Source organism: Oryzias latipes, chromosome 17 (assembly GCF_002234675.1).
Source record: "Oryzias latipes chromosome 17, ASM223467v1".
Taxonomy (NCBI): domain Eukaryota; kingdom Metazoa; phylum Chordata; class Actinopteri; order Beloniformes; family Adrianichthyidae; genus Oryzias; species Oryzias latipes.
This window is the reverse complement of record NC_019875.2, coordinates 23,178,959-23,196,196: the sequence shown is the minus strand read 5'-3', so window position 1 is coordinate 23,196,196 and position 17,238 is coordinate 23,178,959. Positions and strand designations below refer to the sequence as shown.

Here is a 17,238-nt window from a genome sequence, read left to right as displayed (position 1 = left end):
TAAGTCAAATTAAACAGGCAGACTGTAAAAGTAAAATATTTAGTAAAGTAGAAATTGATCCTGTTTAATCTACTTTGAAAGATTATATTTTGGGGGATAAATTTAATTTGGGTTAGCATAGCATGTGTCCATACATTCTCAATTTATCAAACATGTCTCCACAATGAAGCTTTGGTTAATATCAGAACAAATGAGATGCTAAACTTTGTCCTGTTGCAAAAGTTTTTGGCAGCAACACTAGATGTCAGTCTTGTCAAAACAGTTGAAGCTGCTCTACAATCTGAACAAGGAGTCTGCTCTTTTGGAGAAAGTTTGCAGCTGAGCGAGGTGAACGTTTGTCCATGTTGGTCATTGTTGTTTTCTTTTTGTTCTTCAGGATGAAAAATGCTTTGCTTTAAAAAAAAAGGTGTCACACTTCTAAGTACTAACTGCAATAAAATATGTTTTTTTTTCATGTTCATGGAAGTAGTTATTAGAATTTGGTGAACAGATTCTTTTTTTAATCATGAAAAATGTCAACAAAAAGGTTTTTCATTTTTCAGTTAAACAGAAGCTCTAATTTACTCTTTTAACTGAAGTGATTGCAGGTAAAATGCAGCAGCTTCGATCCGCATGTGACTGTAGCAACAGGTTGTGACAAATCAACAGGTGTTTGTGGTTCTGGTTGCAGTGGAACAGCTGCAACTAAACACATTCAACATTCAACACGCAGACACATTTTCACTGATAAAAGTGAGGTTTTATGATGAAAACACTGACATTTTTTTGGTGTTTGCTGTGATTTTTGGGATATAATGAGGTCTAATTACCAGCATGTCTAACAATAACCTTTATGCAAAGCGTTTGTAGATGAGCTCGCCGTCAGGGGGTTCAAGTGTCTGTCTGAGCTTAAATGTTGGGGAACTCCTCTCCCTTGCGTACCCCACTGACCTAGATTTCAATTGTTTTCTCCCTGAGACAATGGGGCAAGTGGTTTTTTTAACTGAATACAATACCTGGGTGTTATCCAACACTATTCTTAAAGATTCTCATGGGAGTGTGTGTTGTACTGTGTATTCTGCGTCACATTGATAGGTTCGTGCAAATCATCTTATGCCATTTCCGAGCAGCTGCTCAATGCGGTAACAAACACAACCACACCTCTAATTTCTTTAAGAAAATCACTTTGTGGAGCAGCTATTCAGTTTAGACAACAAGTTGAAGTCACAGTGTTTCTGTTTAGTTTTTTGGAAAAACTTTAAGCTGCAAAAAGATTTTGAAAACTTTAACTATCTAAAAGGTCATTACTGGTTTTGGGGGAACTTTGTAAACTTTTAGCAGTTGAAAAAGGTTCAAGTAAAGGTGTTTAGAAAGTGGTTTAGATGTTGGGTCAAAGATTCAAATCAGCTGTTTGGTTCTGATTTAAGAGAGGAGGTGAAAACGACCTTCTGGTGCTTTAAAATTAATATTAATAAGCAGATGTTTGCTTTCTGAATCAGCACAGGAGTAATGTGTTAGTGGCCTCAGATTGCTAAGTAATGAAGCAAGGTAAACTGAAAGGGCCTGTTGGATAGGAGAAAAAGGCAGAGCTCCACCCTTGATGGAAAAATGAAAGAGCGAGCAGAAGGCAAATTAATGAAAGCACATCAAAGGCAGATGGAGGAAGAGAAGAATGATATGAAAGAGTGCCGCCCGTTAGTCCCTACGGTTCCCACTCCGCCCGGCCTGAGTCTGCTCCCAGATCTCTGAGTCATTGTGCCACAGGGGTGCATGGAGTGGGGGTTTCTGGGATCACCACAAAAATACCTACACCGAAGGAACTAAAGACATTTTTCCAACTTCCTTTTTTTGTGTAAGAAATAGATCATCTAAGGTTTCAGTGTAGATTCAATGACATTAGATTTTGGGATTGTGTGACGATCAAAACAGACTACAATATTTGACACATTCACACAGCAACAAATGGAAGATTTTTTTTATTTATTTATTTTTTTTTAACTTGTCCTGTCCAACAGCTAGGCAGACAGATGAGAGCTGAGGGCCTCTTGTGTTGGACATATTTTACTTAACAAGAGGGGTTATTAATCTTCAGACAAACCAAAGGTATGTCTGAATAAACCCCTTTTGTAATTGAGGCCAAACTTTATTAATTTCAACCATGTTTGAAAATCTTTGGTGTTGGACCGGACGGAAAAGGAAAGAGGGGAAGAAGAGAGAGGGACGTTAGAGAGAGGGGGGGTAGGAGGGTGATAATAGGAGGGGAAGGGGGGTAAGACCATGAAGCAGCATAAAGCAACAAGTTTACTGGTTGTTAATCATTATGGTAAGGTTCAAATGTAGTACAAAAAGGGCGGGGCCTATCCACACACACACTCAAATGTTATAAACACACCTGCTAGCTGCAAAAATGTCCACCTGTCGACATGTACACAAAACAGATAGTGTTCACACGCATACTTATGCCTTAAAACCAACTAGTGTGAAATATTTCAGTCATTCAATCATGCAAACTGTTAGTGCAAAGGTGAGCTAACACCTGTGCTCAGGTGAGTGTTTATGTTCTTCTAAAATGGATGGTGGAGCGTGACAAGAAGGAGGGAGAGTGCCCAGCCATCCCCACCCCAAGACCCCCACCGCAGCAGCAGCGGCAGCCGGAACAAATGGAAGATTTTACTGGAAACTCTCCTTATTGTTCAGCCAATCAGCTGGCTCAAAGCTGACTCCAGTTTTCTGTTTACATTCAAACAGTAAAGATGCCCTGTTCTGCATCATGTTGGTGCACAGTGAGTCTTGTTTGAAAAGATTTTCTTTTATAAAGATCACCAGGGAAGGACACCAGAGACAAGATTGTTCACCTGAACAAGGCTGAAATAAGTCTATCTTCAAAAAGCAAGCAGCTTGGAGAGAAGTAAGCTGTTGTAGCAATCTTTGAAAAATTGAAGAAATACAAGATCACTGACAATCTCCCTCCACTTGGAGTTCCATGAAGATCTCACCTGAGGACTGCGAGGAAACGGCCCAAAACTACACGGGGGACCTGGTCAATGACGTGAGAGAGCTGGGACCTCCGTCACAAGGGTTACTATAGTAACACACCCTGTTGTCATGGATTCAAATCCTGAAGTTCTTCAAAGGTCTCTGTGCTTAAACCAGCACATGTCCAGATCCATCTTAAGTTCTCCAGAAACCATCTGGATGATCCAGAGGAGGACTGGGCGAATGTCATGTGTTCAGTTGAGACCAAAGTGGAACACTTTGGGAATAAATGCCAATCGCCTGATTTGGAGGGGGAAAAATGCTAACCCAAGAACACCATACCCATACTGAAGCATGGGGGTGGTACTGTCGTGCTTTGGGACTGATTTTCTGCAAAGAGGAAAGGGTGGCTAGCTTGTATAAACAAAAGGATGAAAGGGGCCAAGTACAGTATACAGAGGATGAAACGTGGCTGGACCTTCCAGCATGAAAATGATCCCATCGCCCGGGCATCAAATGAGTGTCTGAGTGAAAGCAAGTTCTAGAAAGTTACGTTTGTGGACCTCAGTGGAATAAAACATTTTTCGGAGGGAGTTAAAAAATCTATGTTGCTTAGCAACAACCCCAAAACATCACAGTTCTGGAGACCTACAGAAAATGTTTGTCTTCTGTCTTTGACAAACAGGTTTGCATCACAAATGATTGAGATGAGCACTTCTTATTGACCAAATACTTATTTTCAGCACCATACCACAAGTAATAGAAAATAAATAATACAATACAACATCCTGGATACTTTCTTTTACTTTCCGTCTCGCACAGTTTAAGTGGATGAACATGACAGACATCTATCTTTTTAAGTGGGACGACTTGCACAAATGTTGACAAATTTATTAAAACTTTATTGCACCAGTGTTATAAAAAATATCGCTAAACAACTTCCTGAAAACATACCATTTGCTAATTAACTAAAGCTTAGTTTCGTTTTTAATAAAAAGCATTTTTCTTTTACTTCAGATTTGATGTCAACAACTGTACATTTTGTTTCTCTGTTTTAAAAGCTGCAATTTTATTTTAAAAATGTTATTTTTCTTTTTCTGTATGGACCAAATTTCTCATGACAATATTTGAAAAAACACATTTTTTGTAAATGCTGCATGGAGGAAAAAGACATATCTCTAAATTTTAAATAAATAATAAAAAAAATGTTAGATTTGTTTAAGATTTGGTTTGGAAGAACAATATTTTTCCTCCAAAAAATCTACACATAGTTACATGAAGGAAAAAAGAAAACAATATTATCAGAAATAAAACACGTCTTTACTAAAAATGTGTTTACTTTCCGTGGTTGAAATAATTGCAAACATCTGCAAAACGTTTCATAAACCTGAAAATAAAACAAGCATCAATCTATAAAAACAGTGGATTTCATGAGCATTACTGTATCTTTATGTAACAAAAGCAGAGTTCAGCAGAGAAAGACAAAAGTGATGTGAACTGACAATATTTTAATGGGGGAGAAAAAAGACTGTAAGTGATCAATGGAGGCGGCAGCCAAGTGATGCCCGGGGGCCGGCTTTGATGTGGGAACTCTCAGAGGGACAGCGGGGACAAAGCCCCCTTTGAGGGCCACGGATGGCAGACACTTCCATCTCCCTCGCTCCGGCTCTAACTCGCTCTCAGCCTCCTCCTGGAGTCCTGGGCTCCCCTCTCAGGCCACTCTGCAGATTCAGACGCCGGTTTGCATCCCTCTTGTTTCCCTCTCTAACTTGGAGCCACATCAGTGCATATCATTATCTGCAAAAGTTTCCCCCTCTTTCCCCGACAGTAATTAATTCAAACAACACCCCCATCCCTGCTTTCCAGCCAATTCCTTCTGCTCCCCCCACTTACTCCTCTTTGGCCGCATCTCTCTTGCCCTCCCTTTCATAGAACCGGACCTCTTTGTGGTGTCCAGCTTTGGCAATTTGCTGTCACAGTCTTAATGAATTCATCTGTTTGTGTATTGGCCATGAGAGCATTTCTCCCTCCCTTTCCCGTCCACCACCCTCCCCCTCCCCCCGGCGTTCCCTCTGGGGCTCTATATATACCAGGGAGCACTCCAGGCATCTATTGTTCCTGTAAGTAAACTTACAGACAGATGCCCTGCACCACAGTGTGGGAGAGCGCCCAGAGAGTCAGGAGGAGGGAGACAGTCAGCGAGTGCATTGAGCCACCAGGCAATACACAATCTGCAGCGCAGCCTCATCTCCAGGAAGTCCTCTTGAGTCATCCCGCCTGTACCTGTGGAGTGGAGGTCTGATGTTCTGACACTATGCTGCTGAGGCTGCTATCTCTGCTGCTCATGGGGTTGGACTGCTTCCTGGGAGCGCCGGCAGGTAGAGAGGTCTACAGAATGCCCCAGAATGCCCTCAAAGGTACATTCTCCAAATTTTCTGCTTCAGCAATGAAAAAGCTCCAGTTGATAGAAGGGTAGTTTATAAATACTTAATACTATTATTATTTTAGGTTCATTTTTGCAAAAGTTATGAGATATTGAAGATCTAAGCGACCATCAATCGTCTAAAAACCTGAAAGTTTGCCCTGCCTCTCTAATTGAGTCCTCCACAGAATGGTTGTTGTGGTTGGCCCTTCCCGGGATGAGGTGCTGCACACAGAGGGGGCTGTAGGGTCAGCGGCGGGATGAAAGCGTCTGTAGAAGCCTCACTAGCATGCTGAGCATGAGCTGGTTCTGCTAAAATGCTGGCATAAAGCTCAAAGAGGAGAAGGACCAAGGGGGGCGGGGGGGGGGGGGGGGTGCACACTCGTAACTAATAGCTGCACGGATTCATTGTGATGCTCCCAAACCTAGTGTTCCCACAGAAAATGACAGTCTTCAATGCCATGAACGAGATGTTCTGTCTTTGATCTTTCAGCCAAGCCCTTCCCATTTAAGTCTGACAACATTCACATTCATACTCCAGCTAATCTGGATATTGCCCCAAGCGTGTTTTAAAAACTATGTTAACATGCTAAAATTAAGAAACTTCATTTTGTTTATAGTTAAGGATCATGATCATATATTTAATGTGTTGCCTTGCGTTTGTCCTCATCTCTGTGCCATCTTGGATTCCAGTTTTCTTGTGGAAATAATGTTTCTAATATAGTTTCTCCTTTTCTCAGCTTTGTCTGATCGTGGCACTGTGGTTCTGGAAGCAGCCATGGCAAGTGCTTTGTCCACTCTGGAGCGTGCATCATCTGAGAGAAGCCAGGCAGAGGCAGGCTGCCGGGGTTGTGTCCCTTGTCTGTTTCAGAACTGTGGACAGCTGTCCGGATCCTGCTGTAATAATTATATATATATATATACTCTTTTCCATTTGAGCAAATTGTTGCAGTTTTTTACATGTCTTCATGAAGCATTTGCATCCTTTTCCTGTGCAACAGTGTCACCATCTAGTGCCTCCTCAGAGCCCAGCTGCGATGTGATCAGCAAAGCTCAGAAGCTCCAGGCCGAGGCAGAGCGGAGTTGGGCTCTGAGTCAGGTCTGTGCGTACTATCAGCACCGCTGCCCGCCCACCGAAGTAAACACTGAAAGCTGCATCAGGATCATGGGGGAGAGTTGCAGTGCTCGCGTACTCCAGTGCAGCCTGCTCAACACAATGCAGAACCTGGAACCTGCAACGCAGACACAGGCACAGGGTGAGAGGACACACGCATGAGGACTGCCGATCTCTTTAGGATGCAGATGCTCACTGATTATCTCAAAATGCTGTACCTGATTTGCATCACGTCTTCCCTTGCAGCAGCGTGTGGTCGAAAGTTGTCTTCTGTGCAGAACATCACACAACCTCGTTCCAGGATAGTGGGTGGCTCTCCCGCTCCTCCAGGCAGCTGGCCCTGGTTGGTCAATCTGCAGCTGGACGGTGCTCTGATGTGTGGAGGGGTCCTGGTGGACAGTTCCTGGGTGGTCACAGCTGCACATTGTTTTGCCGGGTAAATGTCTGACCACAGATATTGCAGATGAGATAATGCATCTTTTAAGATGATGCATTATTGTACTTCTTTTCGTCCATTCATGTTGCTTTTCCCGTTTGAATCTGAGTTGTGCAGCAGCCGCGGCGAGAGCTCCTGGACAGCTGTGGTGGGGGAATTTGACATCACCAAGACAGATCCTGATGAGCAGGTTCTCAAAGTGAACCGCATCATTTCTCATCCAAAGGTAAACAACTCATTTCTTCATAGATAAGTAACTTGATGAGGAATTGAAACCTTGCAGTCACTCTTTGCTGATAAACCTCTCTGTTTTACTGCAGTTCAACCCAAAGACTTTCAACAACGATCTCGCCTTGGTAGAGCTTACATCCCCTGTGATCCTGTCAGAACATGTAACCCCAGTTTGCCTTCCTTCCGCCATGGACCCCCCCACAGGCACACCATGTCTGGTAGCAGGATGGGGGTCCCTCTATGAGGGTGAGTGATTATTATGACAATCAGACAGTAAAAATGTCTGTAAATGTCTCTGTTTTCATCACGTTACATTCCCATTAAACAATAATTTATTTGTGAATTCCAAACTGCATCAAGTCTTTTTAACATGTTTGTTTGATGTGATAAAGAATACTGTGTACATCTGTGTCTACCTAACTTTTAGACGGTCCATCTGCTGACGTGGTGATGGAGGCCAAAATTCCTCTGTTGCCTCAAAACACCTGTAAGAGCGCTCTAGGGAAAGAACTGGTCACCAGCACCATGTTCTGTGCTGGTTATCTCTCTGGGGGGATAGATTCTTGCCAGGTTAGTAGAACGGCCTCCTCTCCGTGACATCTCCTCGTTCTTAACCCATTTTTTCATATTTATTTAGAAATTTTGTTCAACTATATATTAAGGTCCCACTCCAATCATCTTTTGATTTCTTTTAAAAGCGTTCCCAGTGACCTTTTAACTATGATTATACCGTTTTTAGCCAAAATCAAGTAACCTATGTTGTTAGCCTGCCCTAACTTCCAATCATCCCTTTGTTTACATGCTCTCCTGCTAGATCACAGCCCCTAACAGCCCCTACCTAACATTACCAGTGCAACAAAAATGGCGAGCAATATCATAACATGCATCTATTAGTCTGCAAGTGGATGCATCGAAATGGAGCAGAGCATGAAGCTCGTCGCCTTCCGACTGTTGCACCTACGTCACAGCTACAAGCTTTTTCAAACGGCATTTTTTTCATCTGCTCCTGATTCAAAAATTTTTCAATAAGAAACATTTAGAAATGCTGTTTTAAGCTCAATTGTCCTCGTATATGTCCTCCGTCATTAAAAAAATGCCACAAGAACATGTTAAAACACAAAAAACATGATTATCATTGGAGTGGGTCTTTAAATAAAATCACTGGAAAAAAAATGTAAACTTCTTTTATCAATACATTTTTGGGAAACAAGCAATTTAAAAATAGTTGTTTTTGTTGTAGGGGGACTCTGGAGGCCCCCTGATTTATCAGGACCTTATTTCAGGTCGCTTCCAACTTTATGGCATCACCTCATGGGGAGATGGTTGTGGAGAGAAAGGCAAACCTGGAGTTTACACGCGAGTGACGGCTTTCTCTGACTGGATTCAAGCCGAGATTCAAAGTGAGATTTCACAATAAAACTAAATTTTCATGAAAACATTAACTTCACAAAAATTAGACGTCAGAACAGTGCAACATTGCTTTTTCTTTTTAGAGTCAGTTGGAAGCCGGGAGCCAACGTGTCCAGATCTTCTGAAGACAACTGACATGACAGAGGAGGAGCAGCGGTCAGAGTTTGGCTCTCTGTGTCGGTTTTACACACTGACCTGTCCTCCGGGTCAGTCTGTCAGCTCCTGCACCCAACTGGCTGAAGAAAAGTGCCTCAACCGCTTCAAGAAATGCCGTGAGTCTGTGGATTGAGGTTTTTCCACAGCACAACAGGGATGGCTTTTATAAAGTACAGACTATAAAGTACTGACGGCCCAGTTTTGATTCGCAACTTCACTATGCGATTTGATTTACAATTACATTTTCATCCATTTCCCAAATTTCTATTTAAATCCAACTTTATATCGGTTAAGAAAGAAATTTACTTCAGTGGTTTAACTTAACAAAAGTGATATTTCACAATTTCGGAAATACACCCACTTCAAGCTGTTATTGGCTTAAAAAAATTTACCTTACAGAAAAATCAAATCATGAATTTACGACTTGTTTTTGTATTAGGATCCATTTGATTTCCGTCATTCCATATTTTTAAAACACACATCTCCAGTGCATAGTTGAGTTTTAATTGACAGAGAGGTTATTTAATATTCTTTCCTTTTCACTTTCCGTCACCTAGAGCTGCGCTCCTTCCTGCAGAGCTTGTTGGACTTGCTCCAGAGGGCTGAGGATTACATCAGAGATCGCGTGGACTTGACTTTCTTCACACAGACTCTGCCTCAGCTTGTGGAGCACATCTACAACACAGCTTTCACTCCCAGCAGAGAGAAGAGAGACCTCCGCGTGATTCCAAGCCTCACGCAGATTAAAGGTACAGAGCGTTGTTCCATGTTTGAGCAAAGAGACAGAAGCTCTTTCACCCCAGCACCTGATACAAGATGAGACCAAGGTCACCGAGGTCAAGCTTCTTTGTAAAATCCAATACTGGTAATTACTTGCAGAACATGTTGGTGCAGCAAAGTCAGCAGAGCTGGATCTACCAGCCCTATTCAGGAATGTCGGATCCTCGGTGGACGACTGGGAGAACTACCTGAGAGACATAGCAGATGATGTGGATGACCTGCATCCTGAAGACTCATCTACAGCCGACAGACAAGAGGACTACCTGTTTTCACAGGTATGCTGTTAAAAATAAATAAATAAATAACACCCCAGCTTGCCAGATATTCAATTGTATTTGTTAAACTTTTAAAGAACATCTACTTGATAAAAATGAAAAGAAGTGTAGTAAAATAAAATGCATGAGAGTAAAAGTTAATATAAACTAGTTAGTAATTTTTTATATGTTCTATTTTTGTTTGTTACCAACAGTCACAAGATTCCTTGGTACAGCGGCTCACCGTACAATACCCAACTATAATTTCCTCTCTTCTTTCCAAACTGGGCTCTAAAGCTCCTCCTCCCATGCTGCACCTGGACTTTTTTCATCTCCTGGAAGCTCCTCCAAACAATCCATCTTTTTTTGCCTCCCCCACCAGCACACCAAGCCTTTCTGATCCATTTGCCCTAAATGGAAAAATCCAAGAACCTTGGTCACTTCTGTCTGCCCGGATAAGTGAAACTCAAAAGATAAGGACAAGAGATGAAGGTGAAGCTGTGCTGAGCGGAGAAACAGAGGAAACCACATCAGAGGATTTTACATTTGCAAATATAGAAAGTATAAAAAAAATACAACTAAAGTCTCCAACACAGACAGTTCCTGTCATCCAGCAAGGCATCAGTGAAACTCACACAGATGCTTCTCAGCCCAGACACCCTGTCAAACCTTTAAATCTTCACAGAAAATACAGGAGTCTTCTTCAAAAGAGACAGACAGCTGTTGCCAGTGGAAAAAGTAAGTTTCACTCATCTTTATGATAGAAATGTAACTAAAGATCAACTCCAATCATCTTTTGATCTAATGTAAAGGTGTTCTCGTTAGTCTTTTTATTATAATTATGCTGTATTTTATCCAAAATGTTAAAAGGTGACATTTTCTAGGAGATGGTTTATGTAGAGCAGCAGTCCATTAGAAATTTGCCCCTGAATTGTGGGCAGGACCATTAGTGTGACGCAACCCCGCCCCCCTTCCCCTCTCCGTTGCTAAAATTTGGGGGCAGGGAGCTTGTGGCCAGCCTAGTGTATCATCTCATCTGCTACTGATTCACAGAAACTTGAATAAAAAAGGATCAGAAATGTAATTTTAAGTGTAATTTTCCTAATGTGTGTTCTCCATCATCAGAATAACACCACAAGAACATTTTAAAAGCTCCAAAAACACATATTTTCATTGGAGTGATTCTTTAAACTGTTTAAAAGTGGATTTGGGGCGGCTGTGGAGCAGCGATAGGGCGGTCGACCCATGATCGTAAGATTGCAGGTTCGATTCCTGCCTTGCACGCCCATGAGTCGAAGTGTCCTTGGGCAAGACACTGAACCCCACCTTGCCTCTGCTGGTAGGCGGGCGCCTGTGTTTGGCAGCGGAGCCGCCACCAGTGTGTGAATGTGTGTGTGAATGTGTGTGTGCATGGGTGAATGGGTCTGTGACTGTAAAGTGCTTTGTCCTTGTAGGAAGAAAGGCGCTATATAAGTATACGCCATTTACCATTTGTTTTCCAAAAATCTGGAATATTTTTTTTTTGTCTCAGCAGTTTGTCCTGGACTAAGGGAGTCTTCACAGCAGATAGTCCGAATCAGAGACTCTTACAGCTGGGTCTTAAACATCCCAAGCAGGAATTTGCACATGAGCTTCCAGGAGGTAATTACCTATACATACAGAATGAAGAGATTCTGCTTTTGCATTGGGATATTTTTCTTCAAAGCTTTGATCTCTAACAGGATATTTTGTCTTTTTAAGGTGTTAGTGGATCTAAACTCAAAGAATGATCGAGGACTTTATCAGGCACGGATCAAAGCTGTGGTGGGGGGACGGCCCTTGACATTTTACAGCCTCGTGGGCCTGGAGAATGAATCTTTCTATCGCAGTTTGCCAAGAATCCTCGCTTTGGCACTAGAAGCACTCAAGACTTAAAGTTGAAAAAGAGGATTTTAGGTTTTTACCTGCGCTGCTCTGGAATTGAAAAGGCTCATTTTAAAAGGAATCCGGTGCACAAACTTTCCCAGCAGTCTCCTGTGAAAAGCTCCCTTTTGATGCCCTCTTTGACTCCAAGTGCAAACATGAATGTATGCCATTTTAGGCCATCATCCACGCCACAGGTTTTCATGTGGTTGGAGAAAAAAGCCACTTTTAACTTATGAATCTGTACAAAATAAGTTATTTGATATTGTCTTTTTCAAAACCTGAGCTTCTTGGGAAGCTCAGATACTTTTTGTGCTATTCTTGCAATATTTATTTGTAAAAATAAAAGTGTTTGTATTTTTGTAAAAAAAAAAAAAAAAAAGAAAGAAAAGGTAAATATATGCACATACAAATAAACTTCTGTGAATAAAATTGCACTTTGGTTGACTTTAATTAGAAATATTTTAAACAAATTATTAGAAAATATAAATGCATTAAGAGAGTTTTACCACTGAGTTTAGAAAATGTGCAGTTCTCCAAACAAAAAAAAAAGGCAAATAGAAAAACAACAGAGTAATACTTGATTTTCTTGGATGTTAATTCTGCATTTTCACTTGTGGAATCAACTTTTTAGTTGAGCTTCAGTCCTCCAGCTTTTTCTGATCAGCTCCATTTGTCAGCTTTTTTTATCTTTCAATAACTGGTCGTGCAGATCTAATTGACTTTCATGGCATAATTGCCATTAAATAGCAATACCAAAGCTCACTAAACAATATTCAGCATAACAGTGGTTCTTGTATCAGGAAACATGTACTCCTGGGTATACTTTGTCCTTTTTTTCATTTACCCCCCCCCCCAATAAATACATTTGACTACTTTTAGTAACTTTTACCCTAAAGTATAAATGTCCAAAGTCCTTCCATAACATTCACATTTTCTACTGGCCCCCAGGCTCCTGTCATAAAATCAATAAAATGCTACCCACAGCACTTTCTGAACTACGATTTCTTGATTGTGATTGGTTTAACTAGATTATAAACCATTGTAAAATATATGACAACAGCCTGTGGCTACTTGAACCTCAGAGCCTGAAGGGCCAAACGAGAGGAGCTGATTTATTTGTTTCTGCTATCTAAACCACAACAGTTTGTTCTTCCGACAACAATTTTCCTGTTTACATTATTTTAATTTTGAAGTTTACAGTGAGTATTTAATAGTGGATTATACTGCATTACATTTTATATGAACCCAGATTTAATGTTGACAATTGTTTTTTTTAACAGAGGTTTTTTATTTGCTTTGTGGTCCTCAAATATAAAATTCACAAAAACTTATTTAGATATGTTTGTGTTCTATGTGAAGAAAAGAAAAGTTTCCCATTGCAAAAATGTTTATAAAATAGTTCATTTGCATTTAATTGTATTATAAAAGGGTTCAAAGAATGCAGGCCGATTAGTTTGGCCTTACATTTTAAGCTCACATTAGAGTACATGATTTAAAAAAAGACTTAGAGCCACTCCAGTGTGTCCATAAAAATAGTGGGCTATATACTATATAAGAGCGGACATTGTTGCGTGCATCATCTCTCCTGCTTTGACCTTAATCATCTCTTAATCATCTCATTGTTCATCTTCAGCACTTCCATCATCTGGATTAACTGCAAACGATAGAGCTGACCTTCACAGACACCAAAAAGTAACACAGCCAACTCATTTCTATGAATTGGCTGTGTTACTGTAGTTCAACATGAACAGGATCTGAATCTATATACATAAATATCAATAGACATATTTATTTTAATGGACATCAGGAAAACATTTTGCCAAACGCAGTTGAAATAGTTTGATTTGGTTTCATGAGGCTGTTTTTAGCTAAAAGGAACACCCAGAGGTCCAAAATCGTAGTTTATTGTCTAATGTGAGCCAATTAATCAATGCTAAAAATTCACAAGAAGTCAATAAACTCCCAACCAGTCCTGGATTGAAATAACTTTCTTAGTCTTGTGTTTTAACAGAAATCAGATTTTTTAAACCCTTCTGGTTACTCCCCTTCAAAATAAAAGCTTTGGCAAATACATATAAATAATCTTAATGTGGTAGAAACGATAGTAACGATAGTTCTGATATAGCTTTTGCTTTTAAATCCTAACAAGTTATACCTTGCTGTGCACCCCAACTCATACCCATCTGGCTAATGTTTTAACCTTTCCTACTGACTGGAAAGGAACAGGTTTGAAACATCTGTTGTCTGTTCAAACAGACAGCAACAGTCATTTTTAAAGAAGTTAAAACTGATTTTTTTGGTTGTGATAAAGAATTTGTGGATTGATGGTTTAGTGGAACATGAGTTTTCACTCACAAATAAACTTCAAATAAAATTCTTTGTCAATTAAATAACTTTACAGTTTTACGTTATCTGGGATTAATCAGAGCAGTTTATTTCATCCTGTGCCATCTTTTTGGGTTAAAATAAAGCCCTGCACGGATATCCTCACCATCACCTGAGGAAGCAGGACTTCAATTACACGGCTCAACAAAGAGCAGATCCGGCTGGGTTGGTTAGAGACGACAGTGGGGTGAAACAGGGTGGTCGTGGAAAACTTAAAACTCACAAAAGCCAACGTGAAGAGTCACACAGAGATAGAGAAAAAGCTGAAGCTCAACTCGACCTGAAAATTTGCCAGATTTCTCCAGACGTATGATCAGATGATCTGAAGCTAAGCAAGAGACTTTGTGGTACTACTGTGATGTAAAATGTGGAACAGCTGCAAAAAGAAGAACTTTTGACTCTTTTGAAAATGTGATGTTTCAGTGAAACATTGATTAAAACAACATGAGAACATAAGAAGAGTTCTGTTCCAATCCGTTTTTTGATGCATTTGTAATCTTCTTATTGAGTAATGTCTGCCCAAAAGATTCTCCAAGTTTCCACTTTCTGGTTAAATTTGTTAAAGGTCTTGTTGATCCTATTTCCCAGAATTTTGAAAAGCTTCTGTTTCAACAATTAAATGCAAAATGTTCAAATACAATTTTTAAAATTGTGTCTTAAATCTTGCTGATTTTGTTTCAGTTCAACGTAATGTCTGTGGTGATGGACCGACCTTTTTCTTTTGGAAAACTAGAACGACAGAAGCCCATCCAGATGATCTCTGGATCCTTTGAGAACCGCTGCAGGCCTTCCTGCAGTCACCAGGTTCAGCCACTTGGACAAAACTCCCACCAAGCAACTTGGGACAGGGAATATGAGGATCAGCTGTCACAAATGGGGATGCACAGGAGCTCTGTAAAGACATCAAGAGTGCAGGGGGAGGTGGAGGAGCAGAGAAGTGCAGCAGGAAGACAGCTTTTGTCTTTTTTAGACAGTCAGTCAGATTCACATTACTGCCCGGCCAGAGCTGCAAGGTAAGGACTAAGGTTGCTTTATCTACTGTAAGCAATTCTGTGTTGTAAAGGGATTGCTTTAATTTTTTTTAAGCGTGTTTTCATTTACTGTAGGTCCACATTGTGTTTCCAGAAATATCTACAGCATTTCAATGGGAGACAGCAGATCCCAGCTGTTTGCGGCCGTGGAAGGTGGATTGTTGCTATAAATCATCAACACCATTCACATCTTATTGTATTTCTGAGCTTTTATTTCTTCTCATTTCCACTAGAGAGATACTGTGTGTGCCTCCATTGTTGTGGTCCTGCTCGAGCCTGCTCTCTGCAAGGGGTTGACTGTCAGGGACGCCAGGTCTTTTACTTTGAAAGCCCACTAAGGGTGGACGCTTGCTGTCTTGGTAGCTGCCTGATGGAGATAAGAGCCTACTTACCGCAGAAACGTATCATTGGGACTGTAGGTCAGAGGTGGGTCCAATTCAATGTTTACGTTCTTCAGTTTTTATTAACAAAAAAGTTGCAGTACCTTTTAAAATGTGTAAATCATTTGAAATTTACAAGCACCTGTTCGTGCCAAAACAAGCTTCATTATTTCATATTCATTATTTTCCTCATGATGGGGGACACATAAAGAAGGTTAGGCTCAAAATTGCATTTCCTAGGATTTCTTTATTCAAATAGTTGTGGATCAAGAGCAGAGGGGGAAAAAATGCAGTTTGAAAAAGAGCACATTTGTGACATAGAAAATACACTGGGTGGGTCAAAAGCTCCCTGCTCCAATTTGCAACAGGGAAGGCAAAGGATCAACACGGTTGCTCTGCACCAAAACTCAAAGGCGAATTTCTAATTAACTGCTGCTCTGCAGAAACTATGTCCTAGAAAACATCAGAGGTTTTTTTTATTTTGGCTAAGAACAGTATAGTCATAATAAAAAGATGACTGGGAACACTTTTACAATAGATCAAAGGATGATTGGAGTGGGTCCTTAAATAGTCTTTAAATCTGAACTAACTGCAGATAATAGCGGTCTGGGTGGAGTAGTTTTAAACTCATAAAGAATTAACGCTTGTAAACTGCAATGTCAAGTATAAGTTATCTACTACTTTATCAATTTGGCTTAAATCTGACTTCTGTGTCAGCTGGACTGGCTGTATGAGTCAAATTTAGAGTTTTCTAGAAGCAACACTCTTTGAAGATGTGTCCAATTAGGATTGACCTGGCAGAGGTTTCAGTGACCAGAGTTTGACTTGGTATAAATATTCTCTCAGTTATGCAAGAATAAAGCATGGCCCAATTTGAGCTCATGGGATGCTGAGCAGACAATGCTTCTGGTGCTGCAGAGTCATGACAGCTGAAAAAATGTGGTCAACCAAGCATCAAAGCTGGCCTTTTGTTACTGTGTAAAGTACCAGCATCTGACAGGTTGCTCTTTGATGTGTGTTGGCTGAGTGTCCTGTCAGGTGGAGCATGTTCACCCCTCTCCTTGAGATGTGTGATTCAGAGGGATCGTCTACCATCAGAATCCAGGGTTCTTGCTGTCCGGGTCGCTGCTTCTTGTAATCAAGAGTTTCAGGTGATTTTATTTTGAAAGTCTATCTAAAATCTACCTGCATCAATCTCTGCACTGCAGCTTGTTGTTTTTTTTAACACCAGATTGTCTCTAGCATTGGTGAGCCAATAGGCAGTATATGGAAGAAATGGCCTGGTTTCAATGAAGAACACAACATGGACCATGATTGTTTTGGGTTGGAGGGTGAGTTCTGCCTTGAAAAATGCAAAAAATCCATTTGAAATTATCTAATGAAATTCATGTTAAAAAAACACGGAGACATTACACCATTTTCACTGTGATCTTTGAGATGCTTTCATAATTAATGCCATTATGAGTAATTGTTGTAGCCCAAAAACACATACTTCCTGCAGTTTTAACCCTTGTGCTATCCTAGGGTCTTTAACATTGGGAGTTGGGTCATCTAGACCCACTAGACAGTGTTCTGAACCTTTTTTCTTCAATGATTTGTGAACCTCACTGGTGTCCATGGATTATGCAAAATATTTCCACCTTTATCATGGTAGGGAGAACATGTCAATGTAAGGGTGGGGTCATCTAAGATAGCACAAGGGTTAACATTGGGAGTTGGGTAATCTAGACCCACTGGACAGAACCTTTTTTCTTCAATGATTTGTGAACCTCACTGGTG

At 40.6% G+C, this 17,238-nt stretch overlaps 2 protein-coding genes across 3 annotated transcripts; both read left to right on the top strand.

Moving 5' to 3' along the window:
• Positions 1 to 5,085: 5,085 nt before the first annotated feature.
• Positions 5,086 to 12,622, top strand: prss56 (serine protease 56). Of its 2 annotated transcripts, none has more exons than XM_020711041.2 (14): positions 5,086 to 5,372; positions 6,118 to 6,276; positions 6,379 to 6,633; positions 6,738 to 6,927; positions 7,045 to 7,153; positions 7,248 to 7,404; positions 7,586 to 7,728; positions 8,399 to 8,558; positions 8,652 to 8,840; positions 9,282 to 9,473; positions 9,604 to 9,779; positions 9,974 to 10,496; positions 11,293 to 11,399; positions 11,499 to 12,622. In XM_020711041.2, the coding sequence occupies exons 1-14, from the start codon at positions 5,270 to 5,272 to the stop codon at positions 11,670 to 11,672; spliced, it is 2,637 nt and encodes an 878-aa protein (XP_020566700.1). In that variant the 5' UTR covers positions 5,086 to 5,269; the 3' UTR covers positions 11,673 to 12,622. The 2 variants fall into 2 exon arrangements, with proteins under 2 accessions (XP_020566700.1, XP_011485069.1); XM_011486767.3 differs by having other exon boundaries at positions 11,290 to 11,399.
• Positions 12,623 to 14,637: 2,015 nt separating this feature from the next.
• LOC101155721 (phospholipid scramblase 1-like) lies at positions 14,638 to 16,981 on the top strand. The gene is given in 7 exon segments (XM_020710780.2): positions 14,638 to 15,019; positions 15,021 to 15,061; positions 15,155 to 15,232; positions 15,313 to 15,505; positions 16,498 to 16,591; positions 16,593 to 16,610; positions 16,691 to 16,981. Coding segments are annotated over 7 exon segments (843 nt in total). The 5' UTR covers positions 14,638 to 14,738; the 3' UTR covers positions 16,829 to 16,981.
• The last annotated feature ends 257 nt before the right edge of the window (positions 16,982 to 17,238 follow it).

What these genes read in the sequence shown, in the direction of transcription:
- prss56 (XM_011486767.3), top strand. Translation starts at nt 5,270, where the DNA reads ATGCTGCTGAGGCTGCTATCTCTGCTGCTCATGGGGTTGGACTGCTTC. An exon ending in AAGCCTCACGCAGATTAAAG is followed by an intron (nt 9,474 to 9,603) that starts GTACAGAGCGTT and finishes AATTACTTGCAG; the next exon opens with AACATGTTGGTGCAGCAAAG. An exon ending in AGCTGTTGCCAGTGGAAAAA is followed by an intron (nt 10,497 to 11,289) that starts GTAAGTTTCACT and finishes TTTTTGTCTCAG; the next exon opens with CAGTTTGTCCTGGACTAAGG.